Genomic DNA, 19,493 nt, shown 5'->3' on the forward strand with positions numbered 1-19,493 from the left:
TCCCCTTTTTTTTTGTTTGTTAAATCTATGGTGCAATTTACAAGCTGAATGTGTTTTTTGGGAAATAAGCCAGTTGTGAATATTCACATAGTATATCCTTAAGAACTGCAAAGATGTGGATATTCAAAGAAAGGGCTGGTGTGTAGTCGGCAGGTTTTAGTTTTGGCCCGGCACTTGGGACACCAAAAATTCGAGAAATTCATCATGGTCTTCAGTCAAGGCCTTGGTGAGCAGAATCGGTGTGTGTTTAGTGCTGGGCTAAAACACAAACCTGTTCCTACACAGGCCCTGTTCACGTAAGAGTGGACACCCTGTCCTAAGAGATGGCGCACAACAATTGAAGACCGTTGAAGTAGCAGTACGACACACGGGGGTCACCTGGGTGACTCAAATGGGCTAGGACCGTAACGGGACCAAGAAGCGTTTTGTGTTCTTTATGAGTCCTGGCTGGATCTCAGCATGTTCCTACGGTGGTCCCCTTGTGGTCTTAGCCCAACAAAACAGCACACTCCAGTTCATTAGCCTTCGCGTAGACCAGGGAAGATCGCAATATTTCGCAAACAAACGGATAATTCCGCAAGGCTACACATCTGTACACTTCCTTGGCGCCGGCTCTCATTTGACACCCACATTCTTATTGGCCGTTTCAAGAACACTGGGTTAAAACGTGCATTCTTATTGGCTGTTCAAAGAGTACTGGATTAAAATGGTGTATTTTATTGGCTACTGTTATTGGGGAAACACTTAGCAATGACCTGCTTTCTCATGATCGACTTATTCCATGTAAATTTCAAAATATGTGAAGTGTACCATGAGTTTATAATTGTGGCTTTGTGAATTCTATGGAAACGTATCGTCGGGTTATTGTGTTAGTTACATTGTAATTACAGCCTATTACTGTATTACTGAGAAGCAACTGCATTTTATTAGAGGAAGGAAGGGTGCCATTTTGTGTCATTTGATGTGATTAACGGAATATAAGGCTGTCACTCGTTTGTTATCTTTGCCATATTTGTGTAATAAAGTTTTTAAAGAGTTATCTTGTTAAGCATTATTTCACGCACAATATTCACCCACACAAACAAAATTATCACACAAAAAATGCTTAATTTTGGAAAAGATTTAAAATTTTTATTTTCCCTTTTTTATATATATATATATATATATATAGTGCAAACAGTCGTTGTTTTGCTGGATATGATCTCACGTAGACTGAAGCCGAGCGTGAGTATTGTGCAGGGCATCACACGAGCACTAAAGTGCATGATTAGGGGGAGGGCGTAGATAACATTGCGGAGGCAGAGCCGTGGGGGGGGGGTCGGCTGCTAACAGGGGCCACCGAGGGGCTCCTGCAGGCTCTGGATTCTGCTCCTCAGCCTCTGGGCCACGGGTAAAAACTCCAACTCCCAGCATGCTCGCTGCACCTCTCGCACATCCTCGCCCGCGTGCCACTGGTGAATCACGTCTTCGTCTGTGGGTCAGCGAAAGAGCGTTTAGGAAACGGTGACTCAAAACAGGGTTCTGCCAGCCGATTCGAAGACCGAAAGGCTGAGGTTTAGCTCCAGATATGGTGTTCGGTGTGCTGTGTGAAAAAACAACTGAAATTACAGTTGGTCACACTGATTTTCTTATCTGTACACTCGCAATATGGTACAAGAATCAGGACTGGTATCAGAGAGCAACATGAAAGTACACAGAGTCCTGGAACACGTCCTGGACTCAGAAAAACAAAACAAAAATATTCCAACAAAGCTACCCTTCAAAAGGTTAAATGAACAGCTGTTGCCCTTGTGAGGGGGCGGAGCCAGGGCTGCTGGTTACCTAGGTACAGGGTGAGGGGGAGGAGCCAGGGCTCCTGGTTACCTAGGTACAGGGTGAGGGGAAGGAGCCGGGCTCCTGGTTACCTAGGTACAGGGTGAGGGGGAGGAGCCAGGGCTGCTGGTTACCTAGGTACAGGGTGAGGGGAAGGAGCCGGGCTCCTGGTTACCTAGATACAGGGTGAGGAGGTGGAGCCGGGCTCCTGGTTACCTAGGTACAGGGTGAGGGGGAGGAGCCAGGGCTGCTGGTTACCTAGGTACAGGGTGAGGGGGAGGAGCCAGGGCTGCTGGTTACCTAGGTACAGGGTGAGGGGAAGGAGCCGGGCTCCTGGATACCTAGATACAGGATGAGGGGGCAGAGCCGGGGCTGCTGGTTACCTAGATACAGGTTGAGGGGGCGGAGCCGGGGCTGCTGGTTACCTAGATACAGGTTGAGGGGGCGGAGCCGGGGCTGCTGGTTACCTAGATACAGGTTGAGGGGGCGGAGCTGGGGCTCCTGGTTACCTAGATACAGGGTGAGGAGGTGGAGCTGGGGCTCCTGGTTACCTAGATACAGGTTGAGGGGGCGGAGCCGGGGCTGCTGGTTACCTAGGTACAGGGTGAGGAGGTGGAGCAGGCTGGCGGTCTCCTGCTCGTTGTAGCACAGGGCCGCTCCGTCCTCAGTGCTGTTCCACAGGGTCTGGCAGAGCAGGCCGGCCAGCTGCCAGTCCTCTGGACCCAGGTCCCGCAGGCACTCCAGCAGCCTGCCCGGGGGAGAGGAACAGAGCTACACCCCCCGAAATATACTGAACCCCCAAGAGGGCTTCAAAACTGCTGCAGAGCAGGGGCACACACACACACCCATAAACATACCCTGCACACACACACACACACACACACACACACACACGCAAATACACACGCAATAAACACACACATGCAAATATACACACATAAACACACACACACACACCCACCCCCATACCACACCCCCCCCCCACACACACACACACACACACACACACACACACACCCATAAACATACCCCACACAGACATATATACACCCATACCACATCCCCCATACACATACGAAAACATACCCCGCACACACACACACACACCCATAAACATAACCCACACACACACACGCAAATACACACCCATAAACACACACACGCAAATATACACCCATAAACACACACACACACACACCCACCCACCCCCATACCACCCCCCCCGACACACACACCCATAAACATACCCCACACAGACATACCCCATACAAACAAATACTCCACACACACACACACACACACACAGCCTCCAATGACCCAGCAAGAGAGGTTTTAAAAAGACCCCGTGGGATGAAAACCAGTGGGAACAGTAGAGCGATCTGCAGCCGTTCCTTTGTGCACTAAATAAAAATAGCAGGCTTAAATCTGTACCTCAGAGTTCCTGGAAAACGTGAACTCAGAATGAATCGGGCCCTAATTCTGGCAGAGCGGACTTCCCCAAAATCCGGCCTTACTTCTGGATCAGACCCTCCTCCCGCAGCGGCGCCCTCTTGTCTCGGTCTGCGGTGAGGTTCACCAGCACGCCGCACGCGGAGAAACACACGTCCGGGCTCTTCGAGTCCAGGAGGGTCACCAGAAACTGGTGGACTGAACCGCAGAACACAAAGCGCACACATCAAAAGGACCACGGGAAACGCATCTGGGACAGAAATGTGCTGTTGTTCACTCGACTAAAACCGACACACTCTGACCTTGGAATTATACAGTTCTGTCTGCGTTCAGAGTTTTTTTTCGAGACATTCAGTTTCAAAGCTTTCACATACTAACACTGAAATGGAGGGCAGTTCTTCATAGATCAAAAAGTACTCCGAATGAACAACCTCACAGTCCTGTCAAATTGTCCCATAATCAACATATTTATGGCATTTACTCATTGTTGTCAAAAATGTCAGTTCGAACCTTACAATGTGAAGGTCTCAACATGGAGAACAACCCAGAGGAGGAACTCTTTAAAAGATTATGAATGGGAGTAATGTGCTCCTAACTCCTGGGGCCTGTTCCACAAAGCAGGATTACAGAGCTAGCCGGATAACTGCACAGAGCAGTTTTTTAGGTCTTTTTTAGGTTTTACTCTGTGCGGTTATCCGTTATGAAATGTTGTGTAAGGTGACATATGAAGGTCGCACGGCAGGATGGGGGGGCAGGGTGGAACGACCTCTCTGTCGTCACGGCGATGTTCCGCAGCGAGAACATTCCACAGGGGGACGGCGCTTTAAGTGGCGTCACACTCCAGTTCTGGTGAATAATTGACTGTCCTGTAGCGTGAAGGTGAGGGGGGGGGGGGGGGGACAGGGCCTTGCGGTGGGGAACACGGCGTACCTTTGTGCTGGAGGATGAAGTCCCGCACCGTCCGGGACTGTGAGAGGTTCCCAAACACGCGTGTGGCCTCCAGCATCCCGGCCCTGCTGCGGCTCAGGAGGAGCTGCAGCATCACTGCGGGGGGAGAGAACACGGTCACACGCGGCCAACGTCTCAGACAACGTCTCAGACACACGGCCAAGGTTTCAGACACACAGTCAACATCTCAGACACACGGCCAACGTCTCAGACAACGTCTCAGTCACACAGTCAACGTCTCAGTCACACACAGTCAACGTCTCAGTCACAGACAGACAACGTCTCAGTCACAGACAGACAACGTCTCAGTCACAGACAGACAACGTCTCAGTCACAGACGGCCAACGTCTCAGACAACGTCTCAGTCACACAGTCAACGTCTCAGTCACACACGGCCAACGTCTCAGTCACACCCCATAACAACATCTACATTCATGCATTAACTCCAGTCCTGGAGGGCCGGTGTGTATGCAGGATTTACTCCAGTCCTGGAGGGCCACAGTGTCTGCTGGTGTTTGGTGTGTTTCAGCACGAGAGATGCATTTCAAAGTCTTTTCAGAGTCCACGCACCTTGTTCAAGGCCTTAATTGGCTGCTGATTGAAAGGAAACCACAAATACCAGCAAACACTGGAGTCTGACACCCCCAATGTAAACGGTCGGGTGAATGAAATGACTAAGAGCAGGAGTTGGGCAGAGATCCAGGAGAGCAGACACGGGCCCGGTCTCGCCCGTCCCAGCTGCGGACGGGGGGCGGGGGGCGGCGCTTACGCTGAGCGACGGCCAGCTCCCGGGCCCTGACGGACGAGCCCTCCTCTCGGTAGAAGGACAGGTTGTTGACGGCGGCGGCGGCGTTGATCACCAGCTCCTCACAGTCCTCCACCGCCCTGAGCTCTGGAACGGGACGCGGAGGCCCATTAGCCTTTAGCACGTTAGCGCTGGCGGTAATCTCCTACTTTTGTTTAATATTTGTTTAATACTTTTCTTCAATATTCCCTCTCTACGTGCACCCGGCGGTCGAGCTGCACGTTCACGCCTGTTTTCCGTTCTGGTTCCTCAGTGGTGGAATGACCTGCCTACCACTGTCAGAACAGCAGAATCCCTCCCCCTATTTCGACGCAGACTCAAAACCCACCTTTTCAAACTCTACCTTAGTCCTCCCTCCTGATTTCCCCCGCCCCTCCTTTCTGATATCCCTATCCATCCATAGATGCCCTTATGATGACAACTATGTTTAGAACAGCATTTCATGTGTATTTTGCTAGTTTCTGGATGTGATGCTTTGACTTATGGTACAACCTATGCACTTGTAAGTCGCTTTGGATTAAAAGCGTCTGCCAAATGACTAAAATGTAAATGTAAAATGTAATATCCTCAATACACCTGGTATTTCACCTCTGTCCTCATTATGTCCTGTTCTGCATGGTCCATGGGCTTAATCTCAAGAACCATATGCATTCTACTGTACTGAAACCTACACTATAAGGAATATTCAATGAAAAATAAAAAAAACATTTTAACTATATTTTACTGTCATTTTGTTTTACAAGACACACGTATTATGTAAAAATTGGCAAGTCGCACAAGATGTTCAGCGCTATATGAACTGTTGACAGTGGAATTTGCCAGTGAAACCTGCTTGGGGCACAGAGAATTCCTCGCCGTACAGTAAATCAGGCGTTTGGTGGCGATCCGTGCTTGAATGACAAAGGGCTTTCGCTCACGTTGGTTTCGCTCGTGTCACGCATACACGCACTGTAGCCTGCGCCTGGTTTAGCGGTTAGCATTACAGTCACCGCCTCCAGAGGCGGAGAGCCGTTTGCGCAGCACAGGGTAGCGTAGCACGATGAATGACAGTCGCTTTGTCCCGGCTCAAGCGGCCATTCCGGCTCAAGCACTCTGCGGCCCAGTACGATAACGAACCTTCCTTTCTTTCATGATGAAAAAAAACACGTTTCGCACCTGTGTAAGGCATACACATGAACAAGGTTTAAAATCCAACGGAAGCCACTGAAACAGGAAGAACTTAACACTTTTCGGAGCAAGGAAGACTGTATTTAGATACGTTTAGAATTTCAAAACAACGGTTTTGATTGACTAGCGTACGCCCTTAATACAGTGTTGAGTGCGTTTGACCGAACATCTGATTAACCGGTTATCTCGGTTTACGGGAATCGAGATTTTTGTCCCCGTTCTCAGTATCTGCAATTCGCGTCGACCGCAAATGTAATTTCGGCGTGGCACTCTGCGCGAGTCAGACAGGAGTTAGGGGTTTCGTTTCAGACGGGTGCCTGGAAACGGGTGTTATCTGCGGATATCAGCCGCGCTGATTGACTGGATTGCGAGAGGCGATGAAAACAGGATATCTCTGAGAGCGCCGGGGGCCGGAACAGACCCGGGTCGGGCGGAGAGCGCTCTCTGCACGCGGGGAGCGCTCTTCGAGCGCGGAACCGAACTCTCGGGGGCTGTCGCGGGCACGAGGCCACGTGCGCCATCCGCACCTGGCAGTTGAACGAAAGTGCAAGAAAGCGAGATCGTCTCGGATCTCTCTCGCTAAAACCGCAAGCCTTCTGATTTCCTGTATTTGGTTCGGCTCAGACGCGAACATCCTCAAATGCGCTCGGATAAAAAGAGAAACGCAGCGTGAAAGGCAGGCCTCGTTTCAATGCTAGAAACCTACGCACTGCACATACTGTACTGTGCAAAGGTCACTCGCAATAAAATACTGTAAAGCAAAGACGCTTTAGAAATAACGAAAACAAGTGGTTTAAATATCGAGAAATGTACTGTAAAGAGCAGTGAACAGTTAAAAACTGAACCAAATCAATATTTGTTGTGACTACCCTTGGGTTTTAAAACTGTGTCACTTCCCTTAGGCACACTCTCCTGCCATTTTAAAGGAAAATATTCTGCAGACATTAGCTGTGTCACCCAGGTAATCCCAGACAGCTGAAAAGTGGTCTATTAATAAATGTGTTACTTCATACATTCAGTGCGCTCTTTATTAGGCATTTATTAGACGTATTTTTTAGAGTTATTGGTGTTCTGCTGCAGTAGCCTGTCCACTTAAGGGGTTTGACGCGTTGAATAGTGTTCCCTTTTTTTCCCCCCTGTGTCCCTTACAACTGGTTGGGAACACTGGGAGCGCTGCAGTGCAGACAGGCAGACGCGAAGGCGGCGGCGTGGCCTACCGAGCACGCTCAGTAGGAGCTCCACGCACTGCCCGTCAGCCGCCAGGGCTGTGCCCGCGGCCGGGTGGATGGACAGGTTGGCCAGGACCCGGATCAGCTTGATGAGAACGTCCTCCCTCTCCGAGGGCCGGGGGGGGTCCCCGGGGCCCTGCGGGGGGGCGTCGGGGCCCCGGTACGACAGGAAGAGCCCCAGCAGCGTGTCCAGGGCCCCCGGCTCCGCCCATAACCGCTCGCGAGCGTCCGCGTTCTTGGCCGTCAGGTTCCCCAGCGTGAAGACGAGGCGCAGCACCAGGTCCTGCAGGAGCAGAGGACAGCGTCAGGGTCACGGTCAGGGACAGAGCCAGGGACAGGGTCAGGGTCAGGGTCAGGGACAGGGACAGGGACAGGGACAGGGACAGGGACAGGGACAGGGACAGGGATAGGGACAGGGACAGGGATAGGGAGAGCCAGGGTCAGGGTCAGGGTCAGGGATAGAGCCAGGGAGAGCCAGGGAGAGCCAGGGTCAGGGTCAGGGATAAGGACAGGGACAGGGACAGGGACAGGGTCAGGGACAGGGACAGGGACAGGGACAGGGACAGGGATAGAGACAGGGAGAGCCAGGGAGAGCCAGGGTCAGGGTCAGGGGCAGGGTCAGGGATAAGGATAGGGACAGGGACAGGGACAGGGTCAGGGAGAGCCAGGGTCAGGGTCAGGGAGAGCCAGGGTCAGGGACAGGGACAGGGTCAGGGTCAGGGTCAGGGTCAGGGATAAGGATAGGGACAGGGTCAGGGTCAGGGTCAGGGATAAGGATAGGGTCAGGGATAGAGCCAGGGACAGGGTCACTTACACTGCAAAACATGGCTCTCAACAAGTGTTTTAGTCTTGTAGTAAGAGATCTTTTAGTAGAAAATGTTAGCTCATTTCAAGTTAATGTTTGCATGACGAGTGAATCTTTCTATTCAACTGGCAAATCTTCAAGTGAGCCACTTCACTGTCAATATGTTAGTCTTATTTAGAAAAAATACGAGTAGAGTAAATACAATTTTAAGTCTCAGTATAAGACTAAAATATAAATGTTGAATATGTTATTATTGTTTTTGCAGTGGGCTGTTATTGATACACTCTGTTACTGCCCTGCCAGGCTTCTGAACCTGTTTATACTCTTTATCAGTAGACTGCATAGGAAACACACAGGACTACAATGGAAAGATACAGAACTGCAATGGAAACTTCCATTACCCACTCACCTGTTCAGTTGTGCTCATGTTGCTCAAAATGTAACATCAGACACTAACAAACACACACGTGCATTACCACACACACAGGCACATACACACATACACACACACACACATGCATACACAAATGCACAGGCTCACGCACACACGCACACGCACACACACACACACACACACGCACTATCAGTATTTGACACCCTTATTGTTCATAACAGCACACCCCACACACAAGCACACACACACACACACACACTACCAGTACTTCATTGTTCATAACAGCACACCCCACACACAAGCACACACACACACACACACACTACCAGTACTTCATTGTTCATAACAGTACACCGCACACACACTACCAGTACGTCATTGTTCATAACAGTACACCGCGCGCGCAGACACACACACACACACACACACACACACACACTATCAGTACTTCATTGTTGATAACAGCACACCACACACACACACACACACACACACACACTATCAGTACTTCATTGTTCATAACAGTACACCGCGCACACACACACACACACACACACACACACACACACACACTATCAGTACTTCATTGTTGACAGCAGCACGCCGCACACACAGCCGCACACCGTGTGTGCTCAGCGCACAGACGCTAAGCTTGTTTTGCTGGGCTGCTAACCGTCTCACTGCTAAGCGTGTGACACCAGCGCCACTGCACGCAGAGGGGAGGGGGGAAGTCCACCCCCATTCTGGTCCGACCAGATCCTGTCAGAAATATCTCTTACACCCCCCCCGCCCCCCCCCCCCCCACACCTCTTCCTGTGTGTTTTTGCTGTCTGGGGATCTCCACACCACAGGCAGTCTCGCAGGCCCGCACGGGACCATCCCACCTGCGGTCTCTCACTTCGGAAACCGACGAAGCCTTTCACACGCCGGGGCCCGGCTCCAGCGCGCAGAGAGACGGCTTCACACCCTATATTTCTCTGACCTGGATACATTTTTAGTGCGCGTTATAAAACGCGGCCGTAAAGCCATTATGATTACATTTATTGCTACCGCAGAGCCGGCACGGGCTTGCGTGCACAAACATCTCGGACAGTCCCGGCGTGTAACACTCACATGGTACGCACGCGTTCCGTTTATTGGACATATTTAAATCTTTTCACATCCTGCCCCCCCCCCCCCCCCCCCCCCACCCCCCCATCCCATTTTTCCTGCTTCCCGCTACTCGACATAAGTACCCACCCCATGTTCCAGTCAGTACGCACCGGGAACAGAACAGCGTGAATTAGGTCGACGGCGGAGACCTCACGTACAGTCTGTAGGAGCGCGACAGAGAACACGGCGTGACACGCTCGCTCCTGAGCGATAAAAACACGCCGCGCGCGTGAACACGCCCGCCCCCGCCCCTCCGCCCCCCGCACACCCGCCCTGACATCAGGCCCACACTTACAGCAGGGGCAGACGCTGTCGTGCGTCCAGGCTTACAGAACCGCACACGCACAGGTTTAGGGTGAAAAAGGCAGACATTATGTCAGGCCACCGCTGCCACAGCCAATGGGAGCAGCCCACAGCATAAACACAAACCTCGCACCACATTCATAAACCTACAACATAAAGTTCATTTCCCCCCCCCCTCCCCCCCCTCACAGACCGAGTGTCCTACGTTAACCCTTCGAGGTGTGAGGTCACAAAACATGCGATTAGAGTGTTCTTAACTGAACATTCCGATGCGGATGTAACAATCACTGCTGGTTCTAGAACACTGACTCTGAATTCCGACATCAAAAACAACTCTTCAAAGGGTTAAAGGGCAACTTTCTTGGGAATCCTTCATCATTATTTTTATGATAAAAAAATATATACAAATCATATCTTTGTATTTTTTCTCTTTGTAAGCAACTACCATTTTATTTAGTGGCCCTTTAGGTAAGAGACAGGACTGAAGGCACGGTGGCAGGGCTTGTAAAGCCATAATAAATGCTCAGAGTTCGGTGCTGGGAGTGTAAACAGGTGTGTTTTCAGCTGGCAACAGAACAGAAGAGCGTTGAACTTCAGCAGGTAGATCACAGGTAACTCAGGCGGGGGGGGGGGGGGGGGGGGGGTTTGGTACCTACCTGCTTTTTCTGATGTTTTCTCAGCAGCTCTATAAATACACCGTAGCACCCAGGGAAGCTGGCCAGGGCAGTGCAGCACTCACTGTAGGAGGACAGCTTGCTGGGGACAGAAGATGGCCGTTTTTGAAAAAAAAAGCACTCTGAACAAAATGGCTCTCGCTTCTCACGGGGGCCCCAAACAAACAAACCCTTCAAGGCGTGAGGTCACAGCATTAGAATGTTCTCAACTGAACATTCCAGCGCCGATGTCACAATCACAACTGGCGACTGAAATGTAGAGTTCTAGAACGTGGACTTAGGAACGTTGTGGGAAAGAAAACATTCCAAAAAAAAAAAAAGCCAACAACAACCTGCAGCTTCAAAGGGTTAAAACTGGGCTCACACTCTCCGAGTGCATTCAAAACACAGTGCGTACGGGCGGGCGCTCCTGTTGCCAAAACACCTATTAGTTTTCAATGGGCTATGCGTCAGGCCTATTCCAAGCTGCAGTCATGTACACCGGCCGCGTGGTTTCTATTTTAAGAGCAGGGCCTGGGTGCCATTAGACCTCATACGGTGTGGTGCGGCGTGACCCCCGTTCGACCGCTACCTGAGTATCCGGGCCGCGTTGGTGCACACGTCCTTGTCGCCGTGGTGATGCCGCAGGACGGCGCACAGCGCCGGGAAGCCCTGATTGGACAGGAACGGGGGGCGGGCCTCGGGAAGGTCCACCAAGTTCCTGAGGGTGGCGGTGAGCTGGAAAGAAGGACACGCCGTGGATGGGGGGGAGGGGGGGGCGTCAGGCATCACGAACTGCGTCAGGGCGTAGCGCGATCCTCGTAAAATAACGAGGATTTAGTACAGCGCCTCGACGAGGATTTGTGTGCGATTTCGCAGCAGCCGGAAGCCAAATATATCAACTCAGCCATAGAGTGGAATAAACCTCGCCGTCATAATATATGAACCAACCCCCCCCCCGTCCCCCCACCTTAAATAAAATCTTAACCCCGACCCCTTTGATCCCAATGGGAGCTGAGAGAACAGCCTGGAAGCCTTGAGCACGCTGAGGGTTCGTTCTCCTCGATGCAGCTTCACCTGACTCCATGTGAACTACGCGGAGCGAGAGCCCCACCGATCCACTGCTCAGGGCTCAGAATCGTTCGCCTCGCCATCGTCAGCCTCACTTCCTCTGCTGCGGCACGAGCCAATCAAAACACACTCGCGCCACTCCGACCAGCAAGACGCGATCTGAACAAACCGAACAAACGTTTTAAAAGCGCAATCGCTGCCAAGTGCTTTTTACACAGCAAAGTCCATCTTAACAAGTGTTTTTGTTGTGTAATAAGACTAACCCCCCCCCCCCCTTAAGTAGAGAATATTAGCTTGCTTTAAGCTACTGCTCACTTGACAAGTGCACTTTGTTGTACGTTGCTCTGGATACGAGCGTCTGCTAAATGCCACGTAATGTAATGTAATGTAACAAGTTAAAATTCTGAAATGAGTCTAACTTGTAATATTTTTGTCTTATTTAGCACAAAAGTAATGGGCAATAGCAATAAGTAACAGGTCTCCTGTTTCCACTCCGCTTCTTGGCTTCAGCTCAGCGTGGCCTGTTGTGGTTTAGCTGCTAGCAGACATGATGCAGGCCCTTGTTTGTGTCGAACGGCGCGGTAAGCGGAGCGTTCGACCACAGCTCACAAGCCTGCTGGCCCTGCTTTAACCCTTCGAGGTGTGAGGTCACAACCTGTCCCTGGAACGTTCTCGACTGAACATTCCGCTGCTGATGTCACAATCGAAAGCCGGCAGCCGAAAGCAGTGGAGAGTTCTAGAACACTGACTCGAGAGTTCTGGGGCTGACGGGGATCTTTCATGTCGTTGTTTTTATGAGAGGAATAACCGTGCTATAGCACCGTTTACACATGCCTCGTTCAAGGTTAGCCCAGGGGACGACTCCCGCTCCCTGGCTGAGAGAGGACAGAGCGGGATGTTCATCTTTCTGCCGGAGCTGCGGCCGGAGCGGTTCACAGCGGGTTCTGGACAAAGGCGCGTTGTCACGGCGATCACAAAGACTCTTAAGGCTGAGTACGTCCCGTTCCCCCGCACTGAAGAACCGCAGCGCGGAACACAGGGCCAAGAGCCCACACACAAACACACTCCCGCTGCAGAGGGCCTGCTCCTAGTACAGCAACAACACTGCTCTCTCTCTCTCAGTCTCTCTCTCTCTCCCCCCCCTCCCTCTCTCTCTGTCAGTCACACTCTCTCTCTGTCAGTCTCTCTCTCTGTCAGTCACACTCTCTCTCTGTCAGTCTCTCTCTCTGTCAGTCACACTCTCTCTCTGTCAGTCTCTCTCTCTGTCAGTCACACTCTCTCTCTGTCAGTCTCTCTCTCTCCCCCCTCTCTCTCTCTGCCCGTCCCTTTCTCTCCCCCATCCCTCTCTCTCTGTTAGTCTCTCTCTCCCCCTCCATCTCTCTCTCTGTCAGTCTCTCTCTCCCCCTCCTTCTCTCTCTCTGTTAGTCTCTCTCTCCCCATCCCTCTCTCTCCTGTCTCTCCATCGGTCCCTGTTTACCGACTAGTTTACTACACTAAATGTCACCATCTGAAAGTATCGTCCAGCAGAGGATGGGCCCCTCCATAGCCGGGCTCTTCCCATCGAGGAGTCTTTTCTCGCCACAAATACTATTCGAACCCAGGTCTGCTTCAGAGCGAACCAGTGAAACTTTGCGTAGCTCACGGATAAGCACTGCTCATCCCACACGTGCTCACATCAGCACTCAGAGACTGTGCTGTTCCAGGATGTTTAGTTTAGTAGACTGGGGGAAAGTCCTATTGGACAAAATGTCCTCCGTAAAAAATGACGTTGGAAGTGAATTGAGGGAAGAAAAAAAAAAAAAATCCAGACAATAACACAAACAAATTCCCGGAACTGTACGGCACAAAACGCTCCCAGGAATATTTCACATTTTATTCCTGCTAAAATACAGGAAGAAACTTACAGCTGATCTTGACACTTGATATTGATTGAGCGATAAAAACAACACAACTGAAAGAAGCACAAAGACAGCTTGAGAAAGAGAGAGGAGGGAGGGAGAGAGAGAGAGAGAGGAGAGAGAGGATGGAGAGAGAGAGAAGAGGGAGAGAGAGAGAGGAGGGTGAATAGTGAACAAGAGCAAAATAACTGCCTTGCGGTCGTATGCCTCTGCCAACCAGTCAAGTTGCAGTTCCCTGTCTGCCCAGCAATTATTAACTTCTAAACTTGAGTAGAACTTAATGTATTTTTATCATTTTTATACATTTCATTAAATAATTAATGTGCCGTTTCTTTGTCATTTGTTATTTTTCTGGTGTTACCTGCAATGTAAACAACATAAAATGTTGAATAATAGATTTTTTCTCATTACAACCTGCATATTTATTTGAAGGCAGGAGTGGTGGAAGGATAAGACATTGAAAAGGCGAGAGACAGGAGGCGGAGACAGAGAGGACAGAGATGAAAGGTCCAGGCGGAGGCGAGGGGCTCCTCTGGCCTCCCGAGACGCTCACCTGCACCAGGATGTGCCCGGAGACGGTGAAGTGGGCGTGGCCGGGCGGGGCGTCGCGCGTGAGCCCGCCGGCCAATCGCAGCAGGGCAGGGACGCAGCCCGCGGCGACCAGCGCTCGGAGCAGAGCCCGGTTTCCCGACAGGAACTTCAGCGTTCCCATGCAGTAGAGGGCCGCCTCGGCCGCGGGCAGGACGTCCTCCGAGCGCAGCACGCAGACCAGGGAGTCTGGGGGGGGTCAGAGACGCCCGCGTCATCGCCCCCGCTGAAAACGCCGGGGCGGCCCTCAAACGGCATCACGACGCAACCTGCGTTCTCACCCCCTCAGGTGTGAGGTCATAATGCGCGCTTAGAACGCTCTTAAAGGGGCAGCTCGCCTAAAAATCGAATCAAAGTACGTTTCCACTTTCCAAGAGGCAGGTTATATCGCGGTAAAGTGCATATGAGAAAAAAGTTGTGGTAAATTTGTCACATCTAAGTGAAACTATCGGGATAGATAGATTGTAATCTGCATAAGGGGGAACTGTGAAAGGCAAACTCTTTGGGTGAACTGCCCCTTTAACTGAACATTCTGATGCTGATGTCACAATCACAAAAAATGTTAAGCAATGTTCTAGAACACCAACTCATGAAAAAGCATTCCAAAAAGAAGATCTGATTCTCCACTCTCCTTGCTCCATGAACAAAAGTGCGAACAACAGTTTGGTTCTCTGCATAATAAAAAAAGAACACATCTTAGGGCAAAGAGTGAGGTTGGGCTTAGGTACGGCATTAAATAAATGCCTGGGCGGCCTGTGAAGACGGTTTGTTCCGATCGAGCAAATCGTGTTGAGTAACTTTAGTTACGCTGATTATAAGCAGGCTTTAGAGAAGTAACTCACCAACGATGGAGTTATTTTGGAAGAGCGTGTCATTGTTTTCGCTGCGGCTGATCTTAAAGACCAGTTTGCAGATATTGAGCAGATTGTTCCCGCTGACGCTGAGCTGAAAATAAAAAGTGACACAAAACAGATGACGACATCTCTTTGACAATAACGGTTATAAAACGCCTGCATTATACAAGCTCTGTATAAGGCCTAACAGAAATGCAAACCATTTATGACACGTCTTGTTCTGCTTATGTGGTTTTAACCAGACCATGATTTCTTTGTTATAGTTTTTTTCTTCAGCTGCTGACTGCATTAGAGGTTGTTAGCTGAAAAAGCGAACTGAACTGTTTGCTCAATAGAGCTGAACAACAGGAGAACAGAACTGAACTGTTAGTTGTATTCAGTATTGCAGAAGCCTAGGCCATCCACGCAGCGCTAACAAATCAACACCACAGTGTAAGATCTGATCTGTGGGCCTTTTCTTGTTCCATTAGCTACTGGAGACCGCTAGCCACCACTAGCAATTCTGATTCATTTGCAAAACCGTGTTGCTGACCATTGGGCACCAGGGGCCAGTACGCAGCAAGGCTAAATCATCTCTGACAGTGTGCCATCAATTCCAGTAATGTTGAATCAACTTAAACAGCTCAAATGAGTCCAACAGGGACAATATGTTCCTGCCACTTAGCAGATGCTCTTACCCAGAGCGACTTAGCATTTACAGCAGTGTCCATTCTATACTGAAGCGCTTGGGTTGAGGATCTTGCTCAAGGGTACAGGAGCAGAGTCCAACCTGGGAACTGAACCTACAACCTTCTGGTTTCAAGCTGCCTGCAGCAGGCACTGTGGGAGGCCAGTTTCACAGAGACAAGTTAAGCCTAGTCCTAGACTCCTAGGGGCGGTCTGTAGCTTAGTGGTTAAGGTAAATGACTGGGACACACAAGGTCGGTGGTTTGAATCCCGGTGCAGCCACAATAAGATCCGCACAGCCGTTGGGCCCTTGAGCAAGGCCCTTAACCCTGCATTGCTCCAGGGGGGATTGTCTCCTGCTTAGTCTAATCAACTGTATGTCGCTCTGGATAAGAGCGTCTGCCAAATGTCAATAATGTAATGTAATGTAGACTCATTCATATTTTTGATTCTCCATATAAAACTCAATTTAGTCCAAGAATGGGCCTAATCTGTGTCGGTATAGAATATGTCCTCTGTTAGCGTAAAGCACCCTGTCGGAGCGGATTTGACACTGTGCCGGGGGTGCGTTCTCCCGGGCCGCTGAAAGCACCCTGTCGGAGCGGATCTGACAGCGTCGGCGTGCGTTTACACTGACCGCCAGGATGAGCTCGGCCAGCTCCAGGGTGAGCCGGGCGGAGCCCACGTCGATCAGCCGGAACAGCGCCCTCAGCAGGACGCCCCGTCTCCCGCACCTCCGCCCCAGGAGGTCGGCCTGTCCCAGCATGCAGTGCAGCCTCCGGCAGGCCCCGCAGAGCCGCTCCACGCCCGCCGCGCCGTCTGCGATGATGTCACACCCCGGCGATTTCGCGTCAGCGCTCATTCACAAACACAGCCGGCCACGCCCGCCCGGGCACTCCGAGACAGCCCTGTTTTTGCATGTCCTAAACGCTTCAGTACATCTACCCATTTCCTGAGGTCTGATCGCGTACAGAGAGTTCCTCTGCCCCCCAACAGATTCATCCGATTAAGAACAATATGTACAAGAGCATGTACAATTATATCTCGCAAAACTGAAACTTGGGTATCCGGTTTAAAAATAGCCTCCCAGTTTAACTTTTGCAGGGTGTCAGTGGCACCGATGGGTTAAAGCTTCATGTGCTTACGGTTTCTTTTTCAAAAATGAGTATTTTCTCTGTATAGGAAATGTCGGGTCAACAGAATTCCAGTGTGTTTAATAGTTAAACCAGTTAGAATCAGGAAATCTAGCTCCAGCTGTAAACAGTGTCTTATGCATGAGCCAAGAAGCAGTTGGTATATTTCAAGATAAATATTTAATATTTGTCTTTCAAACTCGGTTCCATTCAATTTTAAAAGGACTAAAATATTTACTATCATTAGATTTCATCTCTTGACATTTTCTCACACTGACAGGCATCGTGCTCTGCACTGAAATTATTTTCCTGAAACCCAAAACCCCATTTTCTTCTCGATGATAAGGTTTGTTTTGAGGTAGGGGGTGCTTTTGGATTGGTCTACCCTAACCACCTCAAGCCCTGAAGTGAAACTGCATCAAGATCAGTGTTAAAATCAGCGAGATGAACATGTGAAACGCGCTCAGAAGAAGATAATAACTTGTCTTCCTCCGCGGTATTCAGCGGTTTGATTGCGAAAGCTCTTACCCTGTGGGTCAGACTCGAGTTGCTGTAGGAGGGGGGCTATTTGCGTCTCCCAGAACACACTCTCCTCCAACGGGTCTTTCACTTCTCCTCCGCCCAAATCTACCGGGGGACAGCAAGGAAAAACACACACTGCAATCACATGATGCAACACAAGACTCAACCCTATTCAAAGTGACAGTTGATTAGACTAAGCGGGGGACAATCCCCCCTGGAGCAATGCAGGGTCAAGGGCCCAAGAGCGGGCAGATCTTATCGTGGCTACACCGGGGCTTGAACCACCAACCTTCCGGGTCCCAGTCATGTGCCTTAGCCACGAGACTACACGCAACTTCACAAACAAACTGTCATTATGTGCTTATGAGGACTTCAGTTGAATAACTGAGTCCAATGCACCTGAATTTGATTATTTAAAATGGAACCAAATCATCCTCTGCACTGTATGCCACCGGTTTCCGCTTTAATAACAGATTTCTGTATTCATTTGCTGGCACTTCTTTTTTGATATTTGAATTTGTGTAATGCACTGGCCACCTGTCTTGGGTACATTATTGCCCCTCGCCCAGTGCATGCTGGGAAAGGCTCCAACCTCCTGCAACCCTGACAAGGAATAAGCAGTTTATAAATCAGAAGGATGGACAACCTTTCACAAAGTAACACGTCGTGATTTTATTAGATAACCCCATTGAACAATGACATTGCGGACTGTCGTCAACCAGTATCTGTCCTTAACTTTTACTTAAAGTTTCACCTTTTCGAAACAAACTTGGAGAGTTACTTCTGAATGCTGAATTTGCTGTTTGTGGGAGAAAAAAAAACCTTCCTCTTAGCGGTTAGTCAAAGATATGTCCTGTATTATTAATGGATTCCTTACATAAAGAATTTTGAAAAGATCTGCTAACATTTTGATGCATTCATACCTTAATCTAATATTAAAAGATGTACCACATGTTGCTCCGACCAAGAACCGGTTCTATTTTCTGACACGCCAACGGCGACATTTTGAAATAACCGCAGATACATTAGCGCCGGTTCACAAGTTCAGTTTCTTCAAATAAATGGAGGAGGAGGAGGTTTCATCGCGGCACAAAGGTCAGCGTTCACATCTGCACTTCCCTGTTGTTTTCCACTTGTACACTTTTACCGATATTTGCATATCTGTCTAACAGTTGCAGGAAGCAGTTGTCGCTGTTCGCGGCGCCCGCTGTGATTGGCTGCCGCATTTAGAACGTGGGAGCGAGAACCCTTAGCAACAGTTTAGCGGTTTAAAGTTCTCAACAGAATGCAGCTTCGCAGACGAAAAAAAAAAAAGGAAAAAAAAAGGTGCAGGCGATTTATTTTCAGATACTGCCCTGAACCAAAATAAGTTTTACACAATAAAATGCTCATGCACATGACATTTGTGCAAGCCAAGTCATCTAATGCTTATGTGTATGCATGTGTTGAGTGGGTGCACACAAACACACACACAGACACACACGCACACAACCTCACAAAAAACGCACACTGACGCAAATGCACACAGGCACAGAAAAGCGCACTCACACATACACACGTGCACTCAATCTCACAAAAATGCACACTCACACAAATTCACACAGACACAGAAAAGCGCACTCACACACACACACACTCTAAGCGCACACTCACACACACACACACATACACACACACACACATACATAACCACACACAGACACACACAGCCTTAGAGGAAAGAGCTGCTTGTAAACAGTTTGTGTTCAGACCTGTTGCTCCTTGTGCTGGAACTGATGATTTTGCAGGAGACTCAGCAGTGGCAGGGCATGATGTTCTACTGGATAACCTGAGAGACAAACAACAGGTGGACACGCACATACACACAGAAACACGCTCTCACACACATGCACACATACACACACACACACAAACACGCTCTCACACACGTGCACACACACACACACACACACACACACACACAAACACGCTCTCACACACACGCGCACACACACACACACACACACACACACAGAGGGTGGAATGTAAGATCAACAATATATCC

The 19,493-nt window shown here is 49.9% G+C and overlaps 1 protein-coding gene across 2 annotated transcripts in view; it reads right to left on the bottom strand.

The window, feature by feature from the left end:
* Positions 1-1,176: 1,176 nt before the first annotated feature.
* The window catches only part of armc2 (armadillo repeat containing 2), a 25,561-nt gene continuing 7,244 nt past the window's right edge, over positions 1,177-19,493 (bottom strand). The window contains exons 5-17 of one of the 2 annotated variants that reach the window (XM_061243298.1): positions 19,201-19,277; positions 17,456-17,554; positions 16,432-16,613; positions 15,117-15,219; positions 14,240-14,463; positions 11,310-11,455; positions 10,721-10,820; positions 7,399-7,693; positions 4,979-5,101; positions 4,192-4,305; positions 3,327-3,459; positions 2,406-2,560; positions 1,177-1,471 (exon numbers count right to left, since the gene is read on the bottom strand). In XM_061243298.1, coding sequence (XP_061099282.1) covers positions 1,326-1,471; positions 2,406-2,560; positions 3,327-3,459; positions 4,192-4,305; positions 4,979-5,101; positions 7,399-7,693; positions 10,721-10,820; positions 11,310-11,455; positions 14,240-14,463; positions 15,117-15,219; positions 16,432-16,613; positions 17,456-17,554; positions 19,201-19,277 — 1,897 coding nt within the window. In that variant the 3' untranslated portion in view covers positions 1,177-1,325. The other variant, XM_061243299.1, reaches the window with a different exon arrangement.

Source organism: Conger conger, chromosome 5 (genome assembly GCF_963514075.1).
Source record: "Conger conger chromosome 5, fConCon1.1, whole genome shotgun sequence".
Taxonomy (NCBI): domain Eukaryota; kingdom Metazoa; phylum Chordata; class Actinopteri; order Anguilliformes; family Congridae; genus Conger; species Conger conger.